Source organism: Oryctolagus cuniculus, chromosome 12, assembly GCF_051225735.1.
Source record: "Oryctolagus cuniculus isolate XC-2025 breed Fujian yellow rabbit chromosome 12, ASM5122573v1, whole genome shotgun sequence".
Classification (NCBI taxonomy): Eukaryota; Metazoa; Chordata; class Mammalia; order Lagomorpha; family Leporidae; genus Oryctolagus; species Oryctolagus cuniculus.
The window spans coordinates 17,540,262-17,558,961 of NC_142878.1; the positions used below are offsets into that span (position 1 = coordinate 17,540,262).

The following is an 18,700-nucleotide window of genomic DNA, read 5'->3' on the forward strand; positions in this document are numbered from 1 at the left end:
CATTATTTATATCATGGTAAAATACAGACATTTCCAAATTGAGTACATATATTCCTATCTGAGTTTTTCTTTTGTTCATCTCTTTTAAGTGGGAGCTGGGGAGGTGGCCAACTTTGCTGCTTATGCATTTGCACCAGCCACGCTAGTGACTCCGCTAGGAGCTCTCAGCGTCCTCGTAAGGTAAGGACACTGCATTTTACATGCAGAACCAGTAGTCAGTGTTTTAGTCTGTAAAATACTCAGTGATATCTAATTACATGAGTTTGGCATACCTATAGTGGCAACCTTAAGGAATTTTTTTTTAAGATTTATTTATTTATTTATTTATTTGAAAGCCAAAGTTACACAGAGAAGGAGAGGCAGAGAGCGAGAGAAGTCTTCCATGTGCTGGTTCACTCTTCAACTGGCCGCAATAGCGGGAGCTGTGCCAATCCGAAGCCAGGAGCTTCTTCTGAGTCTCCCACGTGGGTGCAGGGGCCCAAGGACTTGGGCCATCTTGTACTGCTTTCCCAGGCCATAGCAGAGAGCTGGATTGTAAGAGGAGCAGCCAGGACTCAAACTGGCACCCATATGGGATGCCAGCACTGCAGGCAGTGGCTTTACCCACTACACCACAGTGCTGGACCCTTCAGGACATTTTTTATACTTTGTAGTGGTTCTAAAAAGGTGATTTGTGGAATAAAGTTAATTTTATACTTTATCTTGCTATTCAGGGATGCGCTGGTTCTACTTTGATTTCAGTGTTTTAAATTTCCAGTTGTATTTGTCCCAGCATATACCTTTTAACACATGTATACTTTGATAGGTCATGGTAAAGATGAGTAAGTTTCTATGTCTGCTACAGGAAGTCATCAACTGAATCAGGACTATATGCTTCTGAAGACTGGCCTAAGGATCTTGTTTTACATGAGCAGTCTAAAACGGGGATTTCTCTTATTTTAATGATTAGCCTAAACAACTAAGTCCATGTTGAATCTCGGTTTTGGGTTCTATTCCCAGAGTTGATTAAATAATATGTGTTTTTATCTTTTTTTTCCAAGAAGTTTTTTTTTTTTTTTAAAGATTTATTTATTTGAAAGGCAGAGTTACAGAGAGGGAGAGAGAAAGAGAGATCTTCTATCTGCTGGTTCACTCCTCAAATGGCTATAATAGCTGGAGCTGGGCCAGTGCAAAGCCAGGAACTTCTTCCAGGTCTCCCATGTTGGTGCAGGGACCCAAGCACTTGGACCATCTTCTGCTGCCTTCCCAGATGCATTAGTGGGGAGCTGGGTCAGAAGCAAAGCAGCCAGGTCTTGAACCAGTGTCCATATTAGATGCTATCACTGCAGCAGCAGCTCTACCCACTATACCACAGCACCGGCCCCAGTTTGTTTGTTTGTTTATTTATTTATTTATTTGACAGGCAGAGTTAGTGAGAGAGACACACAGAGAAAGTTCTTCTTTTCCGTTGGTTCTCTCCCCAAATGGCTGCTACGGCTGGCACGCTGCACAGATCCAAAGCCAGGAGTCAGGTGTTTATTCCTGGTCTCCCATGCGGGTGCAGGGCCCAAGCACTTGGGCCATCCTCCACTGCCTTCCCGGGCCACAGCAGAGAGCTGGACTGGAAGAGGAGCAACCAGGACAGAACCCGGCGCCTCAACCAGGGCTAGAACCCGGTGTGCCAGCGCCGCAGGCGGAGGATTAGCCTAGTGAGCCAAAGTGCCAGCCAAGTTTTTTTTTTATATTATACCATTATTTATACTAGCTTTTCTTTTTAGGTTTTAATAAACTATCCATACATTATTAAAACCTGATTATTTAATTGGCAAACTCATATAATTTTGAACATTTAAGAGGGATAGATTAATCAGTAGGAATACATTAAATCTGAGCAAACTTTAAACATCATTTTGAATATAGTTTTTATTTTTTTTTTTTATTAATTTGAGTGGCAGAGAAAAAGCACATTAGCTTTTTCTCTGCCCATTGGTTTACTTCCCAAATGCCTACAGTGGTGGGGCTGGGTCTAGGCCAAAGCTAAGAACTAGGAATTCAGTGCAGGCCTTGGTGGCAGCAGCCCAAATAAGCCATCACTGCTGCCTCCCAGGAGCTGGAGCTGGGAATCAACCCTGTTCTCTGATGTGGGATGCAAGCCTCTTAATTGTTGTGTATTTTTTGCTGAGCTAAATGCCCACATCTATGCATATGATTAATTAGGATATAAATTTGTACACACTATAGCTTTTTTCCATTGTAAATTTAGGTTTAGTAAATGAGTGAAGCAGGTAATTTTTTTAAGATTGAATGTTACTTTTTTTTACTTTGGTCGAAAATCAGAATTCTCATAAGCTCACAGTGTAAGTTCAATAATGTAAATTGTGAGTTTTGATATTTAAAAATAAGAAAAATAGCTGGTTATTTTAAAGTTCCCAACCTTGTTTCTTCCCATTTTAGTGCCATTCTTTCTTCATACTTTCTAAATGAAAGACTTAATCTTCATGGGAAAATTGGATGTTTGCTAAGTATTCTAGGATCTACAGTTATGGTCATTCATGCTCCAAAAGAGGAGGAGATTGAGACTTTAAATGAAATGTCTCACAAACTAGGTGATCCAGGTAAGAATAAAAAAGCGTTATTGGTATTAACTGTATTTTACTTTTTATTTTTATGTTTAATCAAAATTTTGATTAAATTTTTCTACATAGCTTATGATGAGCACATGTTCCTCATCCCCCAACCTCTAGCTCTGTATTTCTAAATAACATGCTTGCATTGCTAACTACTTCAGGTACTGTCTACCTTTGGAGCCTGAAATTTCCCAGTGACATGTCTAGATAAGAGTCGATTTTTATCTATTGTGCTAGGTATTGGTGAGTCTTTTTAAGTTGTGTATTCATGTCTTTTTTCAGGGGAACTGAATTGAATTACTCCTTTGATATTCTTTCCCTTATTCTTTGTGAAATTCTTACACATTGTTGATTGCACCTCTTGAGGTAGATCATTGATTTTTCTGGATTTTTTTTTCCTTTTTGCTCTGCCTTCTGGTTTTCCTAAGGTGTATCTTGCATTTTTTTCTCTTAAAAGGATTTTTTTATTTGAAAGGCAAAGCGACAGAGTGAGGGAAAGAGAAAAAGATCTTCCATATGCTGGTTCACTCCCCAAACAGCTGGCACTTCCGGGTCTCCCACATGGGTGGCAGGGACTCAAGTACTTGGCCTGTCTTCTGCTGCTTTCCCAGGTATAGTAGCATAGTGCTGGATCAGAAGCAGAGCAGCAGGGCTTTAAACCATTGCTGTGACAGGGGATGCTGATGTAAATTGCAGCTTCACCCACTACACCACGATGCTGGCTTTTTGAGTTTCTATTTCTGCTATTGTACTTTTAATTTCTAAGCATTTGCTTTTGTTCTTTGATTTTTTTTTTTAAAAGACTTATTTGAGAGGCAGAGTTAGAGAGAGGTCTTCCATCTGCTGGTTAACTCTCCAAATGGCCACAACAGCCAGAGCTGTGCCTATCTAAAGCCAGAATCCAGAAGTTTCTTTCAGGTCTCCCACATGGGTGCTGGATCAGAAGTGGAACAGCCGGGATTCAAACTGGCATCTATATGGGGTGTCAGCGCTGCAGGCAGAGGCTTAACCTACTACACCACAGCACTGGTCCCTGTTCTTTGGTTTTTGTTAAAGTCTTTGCTAGCTTCAATATAAGATAAGATTATTTGAAGACCTGTTTTTGTGGTCTTGTTCTTTTTGGTTTTGGGGCATTTAGTTTTTTGTCCTTTAATGTTTTTTGAATGCTGAACATAGGATATTGAGAGAGAAATTTCTTCTGGCAGGCAAACAAGTGCAGCAGATCTCTTTCAGCTGTAGGTGTGAATTAAAGTTTTGCTGAGTCTGGTTTCTTTCCAATTAGCTATTATTCATACCTCTGTGGCTGCCAGCTGGTAGCTGGGGATGTTGATGTGGGTCCCTCTACCTGGGGGAGCTGTGAACTTGGTTACTAAGTACCACAGGTCCACTGAAGTTCCTGCAAAGCCCACAGCCCTCTGGGCAGTCTTTCCATTTGGTTCCTCTAACATGGGCTGAATAGCTTAAGGGCCCACAAGTGCCATCAAGGGAACAGGACACAGAAACTGGGACCCTCTGTTCTGTAGTTCTCTCATTTCTGGATCTTACTCCATTAAGTCCTAGCTCCTTAAGTAACCCCAAATTCTAAGATGCCATCACATTTCCACAGTTTTCACTGGCTTTTACATCCACAGTCACCTTGGCGTTGTCAGTTACCTTGGAAAATGCAAATGAGTGTTGGGCAGTTTTCCCCTTTTCTCACAATTTTGGTCCCTTTCCTCTCAATTTTGGCTGTTCTTTCATGCCCTCAAGTAAATGTTTGCTGTTTGTCTTGGGTTTTGTTTTATGTTCACCTGTTATTTACAATTGTTGTGGGCATCAAGTTAGAATGATGTTTCATGACATGTTTCTGAGGCTATTAGTGGCAGTTTTTCTTATTCTTTTAGGGGATAGTTTTTGGAAGTTTTTTCTGTGTGGAGGAAGCAAAGGCTTTATTTTTTTGTTTGCTTTAGTCGTTCTCCTGGTGATCTTTTGCTGCTTGCTTTTCTTTAAAAGGCTGGTCACATCCCCAGCAAAGCTGGTACTTTCCTGGGAGTTAAGAGGAGAGGAGGTTTTAATGTCTGGATCCACACCTTTACCGCATTCCCTATTTTAGTGTGGCACGCACATGCTCAGCTGGCCTGGGACCCTTTAGTGCAAAGGGAAGACAGTTGGAAGGGATTTGGTGCTTCGTGAATGCACTTTCAGCCAGGCCTTGCTTTCAGTCTTGTCTGCCCCCCTACTGCAGAGAGACTTTGTACCTTTTGAGCATCTTGTGCTGTGAACTAAGTTGCTATCTTGTCTGATCATTGCTGTAGCATTCAGCTCTCTTGGATCTGCTGTATCAGTAATGAGTTGTCCTCTGCTTTCTGATTTACAAAATATTGTTGCTGTCATCCCCTTACTGTATTTGCTTTTTGTGTATTTACTTTTTTAAAAAATAACTATTACTGTTTATTAGTGAAGTTTGAGGAAATAATAGTAAATTTTTGTCACTTCTCTGTGCCTGTTTCTTTTTTTTTATTTTTAAAGGCACAGTGATAGATGGGAGACAGAGAGCTTCCATCTGCCGGTTTACTCCCCAGATGGCTGCAACACCTGGTTTTGGGCCAGGCTGAGTGAAACTATGAGCTAAGAACTCCCTCTGGGTCCCCCAAATGGGTATCAGAGGTCCAAGTACTTGGGGGCCGTCTTCTGCCATCCCAGGCACATCAAGAAGCAGCTGGATCAGAAGCAGAATAACTGGAACTCAAATCAGTGTTCTAATATGGGATGCTGGCATCACAGGCAGCCCTTTTCCTCATCTCAAAATGCAGATGGTAGTATCTATATAGTAGTTGAGTACAAATTACTGAGAAAAGTGCCTGGCACACAGTGCTACACATATCTTAGCTGTTGTCATGCTTGTTTCAATTTTCCATATTCATTCAGAACCCTGACAGTACATTTCATGTTCTTAATTGATTTGCTGTTTATTCTAGCCATTTTCTCTAAATATTAAAATTTTCTTCTCTGAGGGAAAATGCGATTTGAAACCCCTCTGTTCATTTTGGCATCTGTATATTTGTTGAACAAATTCAAGGGCAGCTTGATTTTTCCTTTACTACTTTCTATCACTTCTGATCATACTTACTCTCTTTTCCTTATGACATAAAGCACTTAAGTAGGTCTGAGATGCTAGTTGAAAGATGTTAGTGGTCTAACATTTTGTGAAAAAGGTCTAGTTTAGTCTTCTACTGTGTTCATTCTAAGTATTTGTGGATGTGCTTTTGCTGGGTTAGCAAAAGACCAACTTCTATTTTCAGCCCCTAACTTTTCTCCCTCCTGTTTAGTATATTTTACTGTGGATTCTGTGTTTAAAGAGGACATTGACTAAATGTAAATTTTCTTTGCCTTTTCCAGGTTTTGTGGTGTTTGCAACACTTGTGGTCATTGTGTCCTTGATATTCATCTTTGTGGTAGGACCTCGCCATGGACAGACAAACATTCTCGTGTATATAACAATCTGTTCCGTCATTGGAGCATTTTCAGTGTCCTGTGTGAAGGGCCTGGGCATTGCTATCAAAGAGCTGTTTGCAGGAAAGCCCGTGCTGCGGCATCCTCTGGCCTGGATCCTTCTGCTGAGCCTGGTTGTCTGTGTGAGCACACAGATTAATTACCTGAACAGGGCCCTGGACATATTCAACACTTCCATCGTGACTCCAATATATTATGTATTCTTTACAACCTCCGTCTTAACGTGTTCAGCTATTCTTTTTAAGGAGTGGCAAGATATGCCTGTTGATGATGTCATTGGTACTCTGAGTGGCTTCTTTACAATCATTGTGGGGATCTTCCTTTTGCATGCCTTTAAAGATGTCAGCTTTAGTCTATCAAGTTTGCCCGTGTCTTTTCGGAAAGATGAAAAAGCAGTAAATGGCAATCTCTCTAGTATGTATGAAGTTCTTAATAGTAATGAAGAAAGCGTAACCTGTGGAATTGAACAACACACTGGTGAAAATATCTCCCGAAGAAATGGAAACCTGACAGCATTTTAAGATGTAATTAAAAGGCTAATCTATAATTCTGTTGTAAAGTGAATTTGAACATCAGAATGTGTCTTGAAAACGCATTGTCCTCAAGTAAGGTTATCTAAAGACAATCTTTTTTAAGGTTTCACTAATTTGGACCAAGAAATCACTTTTCTTAAGTGATGGTAGCTCACTATAATGACCTCAGAACATGACCGATTTATATTAACATTGTATTATTGTAGAAATATTTTACCTTTTGATTCCTTCTCCAAAATCTAAATGCACTAATGACAGTTTTAAGTGTATAAAATGCTTTATTTTTTCATTGGTGATGAAAATCTGAGTACATTTGTCATCTAAACCCATCAATCCCTAACCATATACATCTTCTTGATTTTTAAAAAGAACAAAATTATCCCAGTACATTATCTTGTGACATGTTACCTGTACAAATGACTCCTGTTTGATGAGTTATTTTAATTATGAAATGTGTTATAGTTTCAGGAATCCTAACTTTCTACATGAAGAAGCTCATTTATAAAACAAAATAAAGGTAGTAAACTGCCCCCAAAGAAATAATTCTTAGACTGTGACATTTAACTATGAATCCAACTTCCTGTGTGCATTTGGTGGCCTTAGTCCCTGGTTAAACCAGGGCATTTCCCATCTATGCGGCGGGTAAGCTCTACTTTGCAGACTGGCTGGGTTTACTCTTCAGTTTTTCTAATCCCATGATACCTAAAACCTTAACTATCATTTTATGTCAGCTCCTGTACTTTTCAATATACTTTTAAAATGAGTTATGTTGTTACAGAGACTTTTCAACAAACAACTCTGGGGAAACAGAAAATAAGCTATTTCTTAAATTTAGCTCATGTTATAATAAAAAAGTAAGCTGAAACAAAGTTCTAAGTCTGAATGCTTAGAAAAAAAGTTTGTAAAAATGGTCTCTTTGTACCAAGTATTTTACTTTCTTAAGAGTTCATTTGGTTCACTGTATAGTTTTAGAAATAATGGAAGTGTGAAAAAGGTAGAACAGTATAATTAACCCCATCCAGCTTCAAAACCTAGCTACTCATGGCCACTGATTGGCCTTTTTAAAGTTTTGAGTTTTCCCTTGGTGCTGAGAGTGTGAATGTGGGCCTGCCCCGATGTGCTCCTCCCATCTGAGGTTTGGGACAAGTCTATTCTGAGCCACACTGAGCACCATGAGAGCCTCATGTAATGGTGCTGACAGCTCTCTACTGTCCTCAAGTTTTAGGAAATAATTTGCCCTTTCAACAACCTTGTTTTAGGAGCATTTTGAGAAATTTTTGCCTAACTGCATCTCCCCATTTAATTCCACAGATATGCTGTATATTTGTGTTTTGTACCTAAGAGAACAATGTTTTACCCACTTGGGAGTGACAGTTCATTCATTGAGAATGAGTTAATTATTGCTAATTCTTACTTAAAATCTTATTACACTTGAAATTATATATAAGTATTACTACATGTTATTTGGTTTAAGCCTTATAAAACTTAGTAATATAAGACATTTAGTGATTAATTTCTCATTGTATTTTATAGGGTGAGCACAAACATCACCTCTTAATCTGTAGCAGAATCCTGGCCCCAGGCTATTAATTCACATTACCAAAGGCAACATTTTCAGGTAACTTTTAATAGTTTTGTTAAACTTTGCTTAGCTCCAGATTTCCCAAGACTTGTGGAAGTATTCCTACTTTTTTGTGTGAAAATGTCAAACATAAGAAATCTTTGTTTGTGACACTCCAACTGTGAAATAACTGCCACGTTAAGATAGAATTTGGCGTTTTGTACTGTGCACTTAATGATAGGTACAAATATTTTTTCCATTCCGTCAGCATTTCCAACAACATGTTGCCCTAATACTTTAAAATTTTGTGTTTCTCAATTTTTGTGCATGTCCATGGCATCACTCCTGATGACAGATTATAGGGACCGACTCCAGCTACATGAAAGGAGGTTGAGGGCTATTAGGGACAGGACCCACGTTTTTCTCAGTCCCTTATGTGCAGCACCTGCTATCACCAGGCCAATTTCCTTTTCCCAAACTGCTGCCCTCTTCCAGGTCATAGAAACACACAGCAAGAGGCACTTACATGTCTGTCCCTTCTCTATATACAGAAGGGAGCTGCCAAGACACAGCCATTGTCTTGCTTCTCTGGCTAGCCTGGTTTGTATTTCACCCCTGTGGAAAACTAAATAGAAAGTTCAACATGTGTGCTGGTGAGAAGGGTTGCATTCTGAATAGTTTGAGTATTTTGTCCCACTTCGTAATCCTGGAAGTGATGCAGGCTCTGACTTGGGCCCAGTCCTTTCATTCAGATAATTAGAGGACTCTGTCTAAGCCAACTAACACAGGGTTGTAGAAAATGAAAGAACACAAATAGGTTTCATTAGTTTTATTTCTATAACCTTTAAATCATATCCCCACAAATTGGATTTTGTCACAATGAGATTTGAATTGAAGTACACTGGCGCAAGACAGGAAAGGGAACAGTGACTTAAAAAAAAAAAGATCATCAGAAAAAAATCCCTCAACAAAGCTAAACTGTTAATCATTAAGTTTAATGGTAAGGGATTTTAATACAGTTAGCTGGCATTAAGTAACTTAAGGGATAAATGAATGAACTCAGCAACATTTTGACATAGCTAGCTGCTGGAACATTCCATAGAAAAACTGGAAATATCTTGTAAGAATATGATGGGAACCTTCAGCAGCCAATATTCTCAGACTTCATAATTACCAAAAGCATATACAATTTTAGTCTAGAAAAATAAGTCAATTTTATAAAATTAAGCCTTTAGATCAAAAAGCACCCTCTTTAACAAGAACAGATACTGAAAAATAGTCCCTAAAAATCTCACTAAATAGTTTATGGAAAGAAAAACATGCCTTAGAGTTATTAATTGCTGTGGGCAGCAGAGCCTAGTGTGCCCTCAGCTGCTGGCTAGAGACTGGTGGATGGGCGGCTGGAAGCAGCGCACATGCTCCACGGGCGTGCTCTCTCCATCACCAGACTTCAAGTACTTGTCCAGGATAGTGATGATCTCATCATTAAGAATCTGGAACTTGCGAATTCTTTCCACCATCTTCTTCAAAGGCTACAACAATGAGGATGTTTTACTGTTACCACTTGTAAATTTATTATGTTTCAAAGTGTTAGGATTTTCATATTTTCTCATAAAAATTGTAGCAAACCGTATTGACATAGTTTCATCTTTAATGCAACTACTGGAACAACTAGAAGATAGTCCAGTGCCCATTTGCATAATTTAAAGACCTATTCATTCAACAGCTATTAAGAACTTATTGTGTGCTAGAAGATGAAGATGGTATAATCAGTGGGGAAAGACTAGTAAACTAATAAAATGCACTATTGGGGGCAGGCTCCTTTAGTAGATCCTCCTGTTAAAATAGACACACAAGAAACTCTAAAAGCACTGCTGCTGTGGGAGGTAAAGTCAGGGGCAGATGCCAATAGCAGCAGGAAGTGACAGCCTGGGCCATAAGCAAGCTGGATTCCCCCAGGAAGTTACGCCATAGTAGTCCCAAAGAGTAACACTGTGGTGCTGAGCAGAAGCAAATGCAAACCTTGGGAGGAAAGCTATATAAATCAGTTTAATAAAATAGAAGCTCGTAAATAAATAACTTGTTTCCTTATGTACTGGTATTTTTAAGCTTCCTAAGGCCTTCAGAATTAAATTTGACAGATGTCTTTTTTGTCAAATTTATCACCAAAATTTGAACAAAAATCATTTTTAAAAGTAAAAACTAACCAGACTTGGCACAGCTTAAGTGAGTTAACTACAGACATATCTGAAGAAAGTACTAGAGATGTAGCCCAGACAGTCAAGGAAATGAAGGCATGGGCACTATAACAGTCTCTCCAAGACCTGGTACCTGTGAGTATATTACCTTTCATGGTGAAAAAGACTTGGCAGATATGGCTAAGGTTGGAAACTCTTAAGACACAGGACTAGACTGGTTCTACCTAGAGATGTGACAGAAGGGTATGTCAGAAGATTAGAAGAGAGCTCAACCCAGTGTTGGAAGTGGGGGAGCAAGTGACAAGAATGAAGAGAAATGTGAGCTAACAGCCTGCAAGAAATGACTGCAGGGAACTGACTACAGCCAACTACCTGAATGAGCCTGAAAGCAGATGCATCCCCAGAGCCTCCTGAAGGAACACAGCACCACTGACACAGGGATTTTGGCTTTGTGAGACTGTAAGCAGAGGAGTCAGCTAAGCCATGCAATACCCAGACTCCTGATCAGAAGAACTGTTGCTAAGCCTGTGGTGATTTGTTTGTTTGCAATGGAAAAGGGTCATGGAAAATAGAATACACAGGTCTAACAAAAGTCTTTAGAAAAGGGCTAAAATATTTGAGAAGATAATGGCTGGGTTTTCTAGAATTCAAGGAATTCTTAACACAGAAAAGAGCTTAAAAACAGCTGGAAAAGCACTTTGATTTCTGGGAAGCCAGAAGACTGGTATAATATGCCAATAAATTGAAAATGTGGATTCTGCAAGGTAAGAAATGAAGTAGATCTAAGTACCTTGAAAAGAGAAGGAATTTGAAACAGTTTGTATTTTATCTGCTGTACTGCTTTACATTTTAATTCATTTGGGGAAAGAAAGGTTCAGCTAGTGGTACTTTACTAGGATGCAGAACTTTCCCAGAAAAAGTTTTCTTAAGTAGGAAGTACGTTTCTGCAAAACATCCAAATGACAGAAGATTTTCATTCACATACCACGTTTTTGATGATCTCATCTTTGCCATCATGTTTCTGGACTTTAAGTAGATGATAGCAAAAATCCAGCACAGCAAAGCGCCGCTGTTGCCCGAGAAGTACAATGATCATACAACCAGCCCAGTGGAGTCCATCACCAAAACACTGCCTGGGAGAAGCAATAAACAGTGGGAAAGACTTCATAAATTTTTTATCTGAGTCTGTTTCCACACATCCATGACCAAACCACCAGAATCATCAAGAGCATGGGGTGATTTTCCATTTCTGGTAAACACCTCTTCTGGGTTCCTCTGGCATGCTGTAGTTTCCCTACAAACTGTTCCATTCCAGAGCATCAGATGTTAACACATACTTACTCAACAGTAAACTCATGCGTCCCCACTGGAATGCAGTAGACAAACTGCATGGCACTCCACAGCCTGTGAAACTCCACACACTCATCCACGTGCATGACTCCATTGCTAGGCAAAGGCCCACGCCAGATAGGGTCATCTAGAAAGGTTCGAATCCGTGTCAGGATGACCTCAAACATAGACAGGCCGCAGCAGAGCCGTTCCTTGGTCAGCAGGTCACCCTCTCTTGCGATTGCAATTTGCTGCAGAAAGCAAAAGCAGAGGGATATTATTGGGCCCTCAACAGAATGTTAGTGCTGAGACCAAACTACTATAGTTTTGTTCATGGAATCTTAGCTTAGAGAGAGGATTTTTAGGAACAAAAGTCAAATACATCAGCAATTACCTATCTGGCTTATGATATACTACTACACAAAGGGAATGATGCACAGCTGTTCTGATTAGAACATCTGGCAATGTCCAGAGACATGTTTTGGCTGTCAGAATGTGGGCTGGGTTTACTGACACCCAGCAGGTGGGGGACACAGCTAAATATTCTACAGTGCATAGGACTGCCCCCACTACAAAGAGGTCTGAAATGGCAGCAGTGGCAGGCTTGAGTATTCCTGATCCTGGTGTAAATTGATACAGAACTTTACCCTGATACCCTGCTTCCTGTCCTAATTTATTGTTCTTAAAAACCTATGAAAAAGCTTCATTGTCCATCATGAAGGATGGATAATGGCCAACAACTAGTGAAATTTACTGAGCATGTCTTAGGTCCAAATGCTGTACTAAATCTTTTCTATCATTAGCTCATTTAAACTCCACACCCACTCTGAGACATAGAGGCCCAAGTGGCTGAGTATCAGCCCCAATCCCATCACGTGGCCTAGTATGGACACCCAGCCTGCAATCCCCGGCAGCCACAGCACATTACCTGAGGAGTCCCTAGCCTTTCAATCAGTGGGACAAGATGCAGTGGGGCATACTTGGATTCCAGTCTTTTCATCTTGGCATCAAGTCTCTCCCCCTCTGCAGTAGAAAAAAAAAAATTAGTTATATTCTCCTTTGTTAAGAAAATGAAAGATTTTTAAGTTAACAAGTATAGAGATTCTTTTTAAAAATTCTTTCATAGAACTAATCTGATGCTTTAAATCAAATGGAGAAAACTGATCTTCTGTTCAGTATTCATTATTCAAAAAACTTACTGAAAATTCGAACTATACAGGGAACCTCTTTACCCATAATCTACTAAGACAGTGCCTCCTGGTCACTTCTGCTCCCATGCTGTTGTAAAGATTACATATAATTTCAGCCATAAATACCTGAGCTATAGAGCATCCATTTAATTTGGCTGTGAGTACTCTTCGGTTATTCCCAGTTGTGACTATCCAGGCATCAAGCTCAGTCCAGCACTGGCCTTTAGTTCTTGGTTGCACAGAGCAATACCACACTGCAATAGGCATTCTGAACTCCTGGTCCACACTGGACACACAGCTTACCTTTCACATGGACACGTGGTAAGATGTTCTGGAAAGGGGCTGCATGTAACAGGTCACATACTTCTTCTAAAGACTAGGGTAGAGAAAGAAGGTCATGTCAGCGTGTGTCTCACAGCAAGATGGACAGAGAAACCTGTTTCTGGAAACAAGGCATGTCTGCCAGTGAGGCCAAGCCCTCCAAGTGGTGTGGCAACAGAACTCTGGGATGATGGAAATGTTGTCTGTCTGTGCTGTCCATGCCATGGCTACCCCACCACATGTGGCTACTGAGTGCTGGGAATGTAGTTGTTGTACCCAAAGAACTGAATTTTCAATTATTTTTAATTCATTAAAAAAATGTACATATGAGTATGTATTGGGACTGAGTGTGGTAGTCTGCTGTCCAGGATTCACTGGTTTGGCAACCCTTCCCCCACCCCTACTAGCCTCAACCACACTTTATAGCGAGACCTCACTGTACACCCAGGCAGAAGGAAGGATGCTTCCCCAGTGAATAAGGCAGGAGAAGCAGAAGGAACCAGGAACATAACTGTGGAATCCAGCTCATTCACAAAGCCTGGAACAAAGTTCTGCACTATTAACTCTGGGCTGTTGTGAGACCACAAACTCCTTTCCAGTGGCAAGAAGCCTACACAAGGAACATTCTTCAGAATTCACACATTGAGAAAAAGTGTACCTCCAGTATTACAGAGCTTTCAGAACCTCTAAAAACCCACCATGAACCTAAACATGGCAAGAATAGGACAACCAGGTTCTTAGACCATGGGAAAGGGTCCTTGCAGATGGAAGTGATTCTTCTCCACAGGGCAAGTGGAAGATGTAAGAGGGCCTCCTACTCATACCTTTCCTGCACTGTTAGCATCCATCAAGACAGAATAAAAGATTAAACAAAGAATCAGCCATCACAAAGTCAAGACAACTGATTTTACCTCCTGAGGACCTCCCCAAAAATGGTGATAGTACAACTAAGACCAGAAGAAGATGAGAAGACTAGTCTATAATCATCAAGCCAGTCAAACCTAGTGCCAGCAGCCAGAAGGCTACTGTGTGCTCCCCTGGGGACACTAAAGAAGCCTGACAACTTCAGACCCCACTTTCTACTCCTAAGGCAGGCAAAGGAGCGGCAATCTTAAGTGCTTCATTAGATATACAGAATAGCAGCTAACTCAGGACCAGTGTCCACAGTGGAGCCTGCTGCCATGGGGCTTGTATTCTAGAAATGGAAGCACACAGTAGGAGAGAGGAACAAGCGAAAACAAAAAGGGAAAAGGCCAGAGGTGAATGTACATTGCGCAAATGCACATCAGTAGTGATGTCGGGTGTGCCATGCAGCTACAAAGACGACCATCACCACATCCTAGGGTGATGTCATCTCACAAGACACATGCTTACTGTCAAGTGCAAAAAGCAAAGCAGAGAGGGCAGTGGGCCCATCTGGACTAACAGGATAGGATGGTGATTGGCCTTACCAGATGAGGAAGCTGAATGACCCCTGGATGGTCAATGGGACTACAGGTGGAAGAGTCCCAGCAGGAGGGCATGAATGGACTCTGTAGGCCATGCAGGGGCCCCACTGGGCAGTCTGTGCTTCTTAGGTATCACTGCCAATGAGCTTAAATTTTTGCTCCCAAACCAAACTAGAAAAAGATGAGAATTGGTATAAAAACCAGCATTAATAAAAACAAAGGAAGGGCATGCATTTGGCCTGTAGTTAAGACATCCATTAAGATGTTTGCATTCCACATCAGCATTGATTCCAGGCTTTCAGCTTGTTAATGTAGATGCTAGGAGGTAGCAGTGATAGTTCAAGTTGTTGAGTCCTTGCGACCAACATGACAGACCTGGATTGAATTCCTGGCTCCCAGTTTCAGTCCCAGTCTCTGTTGGGGACATTTGGAAAGTGAACCAATGGATAGGCGTACACACTCTCTCTGCCTCTCAAAAAACAGACTTAAAAAAAAAATCTTTATTTCTAAAACAGCTTAACACAACCACAGCTAAATAACTATATTACAAGAATTTTTAGGTTGGGTTTCTGGAGCAGGATTTAAAAAACAAAAATGCTACTTTCCAAAAGCTGTAAGATGAATCTGTTCAACACACAGATTTGGAGTAAGATTAACAATTTTGGTTCTACAATAAAATCCTGGTGGCAGCCCTGGCCACTACAGCATGGTCTCAGTGTCAGATAACTACAAGGGATGTGCTTGTCTCAAGACACAACAGCTATGTTTTAAGGATCTGAGCAGAGTTCTCTTACCCTTAAGCATCACACTCCTTCCAGAAGTCAACAGCTATCCAGTCAGTGCCATGACAATGGGTGGAGATTGTTCCTTTGAATAGTCTAAGTTTTCCTTCAAATTCATGCGGTTCTGTAATTATGTCCATGCAAGCACTCCTTGACATCTTCTATTTTGCAGGTAAAGCAAAACCTTTGAGTTTATTTCCTAAAAAGGCAGCTGGACAGAAGAGATAGCAGCCTTTCATGGGCTTCCTGCTACCACCTGACCCAATTCCTCAGGCTGTCCCCTCAGGAAGTCTCACTGCCTTACTGGAGGCCAGTGGGAGAAAACACCATGGATAGGACCACTGAGGAGAAGTCTGTGTGTTCAGGAAAAGCTGCCCATGAAGGTACTTTTCCTGTAGTATAGAATTTTCCTGGGGCCGGCACTGTGACGCAGTGGGTTAACGCCCTGGCCTGAAGCGCTGGCATCCCCTATGGGCAAGGGTTCTAGTCCCGGCTGCTCCACTTCCTATCCATCTCCCTGCTTATGCACCTGGGAAAGCAGTAGAAGATGGCCCAAGTCCTTGGGCTCCTGCACTCATGTGGGAGACCTGGAAGAAGCTCCTGGCTCCTGGCTTTGGATCGGTATAGCTCCAGCCGTTGTGGCCATCTGGGGAGTGAACCAGCAAAATGGAGGTCCTCTCTCTCTGCCTCTACTCTCTGTGTAACTCTGACTTTCAAATAAATAAATAAATTTTGCTATATTAAAATTCATGATGAGAGATTACTTTAAATTTAAAGGAATTTGTTGTAACTTACCTGGTTTTCTAAAATTCACATTTATTTGGTGAACACTAATTTCTTAGAGTAAGGCTGCCCTAGACATGGGCTACCTGCTGGCCAAGACTGGCAGGTTCTCCGTCTCATGCGCAACACTCTTAGTATGGAAGGTTCCCTGGCAGGGATTGCTCAAAAATGTCCCCACTGAGCTCACATGTAGTGGGGACAATGAGGTCTTAGGGCTGCTGCAGTCCCTCTGCCTTGGAGTGCAGGAATAGGAGAAGCTGAAAGACACAGGTCTTCACAAAGGCTGTTGGCCTTTGGATGTGTCCACACCTGACCCTGGACCAACAGACGTGAGCCAACTCATATGTTACTGTAAGGTGGCCAGTGCTAGAGCTCAGTCCCTGGGGGCCTGGTAGTCTACCACACCCTGACCTTTGACTCCTTTTCTGAAAAGCCACTATGTACGTACAAGAAAGCTTTGAAAAGCAACCTAGCTGCGTCCAGCATTGTGGCATAGCAGGTAAAGCTGCTGCCTGCAATGCCAGCACCCCATGTAGGCGCCAGTTTGTGTCCCAGCTGTTTCACTTCTGATCTACCTCCCTGTTAAAGGCCTGGGAAAAGCAGAAGATGGTCCAAGTGTTTGGGCCCCTGCCACCCCCTTGGGAGACCTCCTGGCTTCAGCCTGGTCGTTGCAGCCATCCAGGAGTGAACCAGCAGATGCAAGATCTCTCTCTCTCTCCCTGTCTAACTCTGATATTCAAAATAAACATTAAAAAAAAAGTGACAAAAAATCCCTAGAGCTTTAATGCAATACCTATCTACATGCCAAAATGGTTTTTTAATACATTTGGCAAGCTAGTTCTAAAACTTATAGGGCAGAGCAAATATCCCCAAAGACGACATACTTGTGCAAGAGAACAAGGTAAAGGAAAGTACTATCATGTAATAAGAATGATGAGAGCTGTAATGAGCATGACTTGTTATGCCTGGGACAGACACATGGACCAAGGGAATATGTCAAAAGCCAGTGTGTCGAAAGATATGTCAAAAGACCAGTGCACCCAGAAAGCGGACAGGTGACAGGGAAGGACATCACTGATCAGCCAGGGAAGGAGGAACAACTGGTCAGCCCATGAAGATAAGAAACTTCATCTACACTACACTCCAAACTAACTCCAGAAGTGTTGCAAACTTCAGTGCAAAAAGCAAAACCTAAACCCATTAGATGATGATATGAATGTCTTGATAACTCCTATGTAAGAAAAAACTTTAAAAGGTTACAAAAGTGACAATCCTTAAAAAAATGACTATGTTGAAATTAAGATCATTTGATCAAAAGTCACCATTATCAGCATGAAAAGATGAGGTACAAGAGAAATATTTGTGATTTGTATAATGCACACAAAGAATTCCTTCCCCTACATCATCTGTACAGAAATACACAAAGGAACCAAATGGTGCCAATTGACAGAAAACGAGAGCTAATGACCAAATGTCTTCCTTGTTAGTCATGAGGTAAAGGCAAACTAGAGTTGCATAGGGCTCTAACAGTCACTTGGTTTGCAGTTCAAGAAGTTGTAAACTGTTAGTTGATGAGATGTACAGGGGACAGAGCATCAGGTTAAAAGACTAGGAGGAGGCAGTCAAGAAAGTAAGGTATCCCACTGTGATTAAGTGTGCCTGTACTCTTAGGTATTCATATTATACTGTTGTCTTCAGTAGCTAGGGGGGAAATACAGCTATTGAAATTCAATGAATCAGTTTCTCTGTGACATTGAGCCACACTTCAGGTGCTCAGCAGCCTCAGAGAAATTCCCTCACTGCAGAGACTTCTGGGCAGTAATCCCATCTGCATATCTTACAGGCACATCAAATATGTAATTTAGCTGTTGGAAATACCACAGGACATTTTCACAATGTTCACAAAACAAAATATTCTCAAAATAAATCTATATCACATTTTTTTCAGTTGTAAGTAATCATTCAAAAATCAAAGTCTAAGTTGCCATGAAAAAAAGAATGGTGCTTTACAACACGCCCATACTCCCTACTAAATAAGGCTGCTTGTACTACTGGCAGAGTGTGACCTGGGCATGCTTGGGGCAGGCTGGGTCAAGCACTCACCAGGCTCTGTTCAATGAGCAGGCAGAAGAGGACAGCATTGCCCACCTCCCGCAGATTCTGGAAGCACACAGTCTTCAGTTCTGCGTACTCCACAATGTCCTTCAGCTGGTGGTGGAAAAACTCCAGGATGCCTGTGAAAGCAAGCAGCAGTGTTAGGAGAGGCTGCAGAAGCAGAGTCCTAGCAGCCAGGAGCACCTGCTACTCTAACCTTGCCAGCATGCCCTGTTATGGGAATGGCCTCGATGTCCTGTCCCCAACATCTTCCCTCAATGGTGGATGTCCACCATCTGGGAACATCCTCTCTAGACCACATGAACCTGTTTTCAGTCAACCCTGTATCTTCAGAGAAGGCTA

General features: G+C 41.3%; 2 protein-coding genes across 54 annotated transcripts in view; one reads left to right on the top strand and one right to left on the bottom strand.

Annotated features, from left to right (window-relative positions):
• The window catches only part of NIPA2 (NIPA magnesium transporter 2), a 56,519-nt gene that overhangs the window by 31,472 nt on the left and 6,347 nt on the right, over positions 1-18,700 (top strand). For 26 of the 50 annotated variants that reach the window (XM_089309613.1, XM_089309617.1, XM_070053565.2 and 23 more), the window contains 3 exons: positions 90-180; positions 2,434-2,594; positions 5,985-7,500. In XM_089309613.1, the coding sequence (XP_089165739.1) occupies positions 90-180; positions 2,434-2,594; positions 5,985-6,619 (887 nt within the window). In that variant the 3' untranslated portion in view covers positions 6,620-7,500. Of the gene's footprint in view, positions 1-89; positions 181-2,433; positions 2,595-5,984; positions 7,501-8,164; positions 13,561-18,700 lie in introns of those variants that run through there. The other 24 variants (XM_089309640.1, XM_089309632.1, XM_089309633.1 and 21 more) reach the window with 3 other exon arrangements.
• The window catches only part of CYFIP1 (cytoplasmic FMR1 interacting protein 1), a 99,374-nt gene continuing 89,680 nt past the window's right edge, over positions 9,007-18,700 (bottom strand). For 3 of the 4 annotated variants that reach the window (XM_051822213.3, XM_051822214.3, XM_089309607.1), the window contains exons 26-31: positions 18,347-18,477; positions 13,213-13,285; positions 12,648-12,742; positions 11,732-11,970; positions 11,376-11,523; positions 9,007-9,724 (exon numbers count right to left, since the gene is read on the bottom strand). In XM_051822213.3, coding sequence (XP_051678173.1) covers positions 9,560-9,724; positions 11,376-11,523; positions 11,732-11,970; positions 12,648-12,742; positions 13,213-13,285; positions 18,347-18,477 — 851 coding nt within the window. In that variant the 3' untranslated portion in view covers positions 9,007-9,559. Of the gene's footprint in view, positions 9,725-11,375; positions 11,524-11,731; positions 11,971-12,647; positions 12,743-13,212; positions 13,286-14,693; positions 14,850-18,346; positions 18,478-18,700 lie in introns of those variants that run through there. The other variant, XM_089309608.1, reaches the window with a different exon arrangement.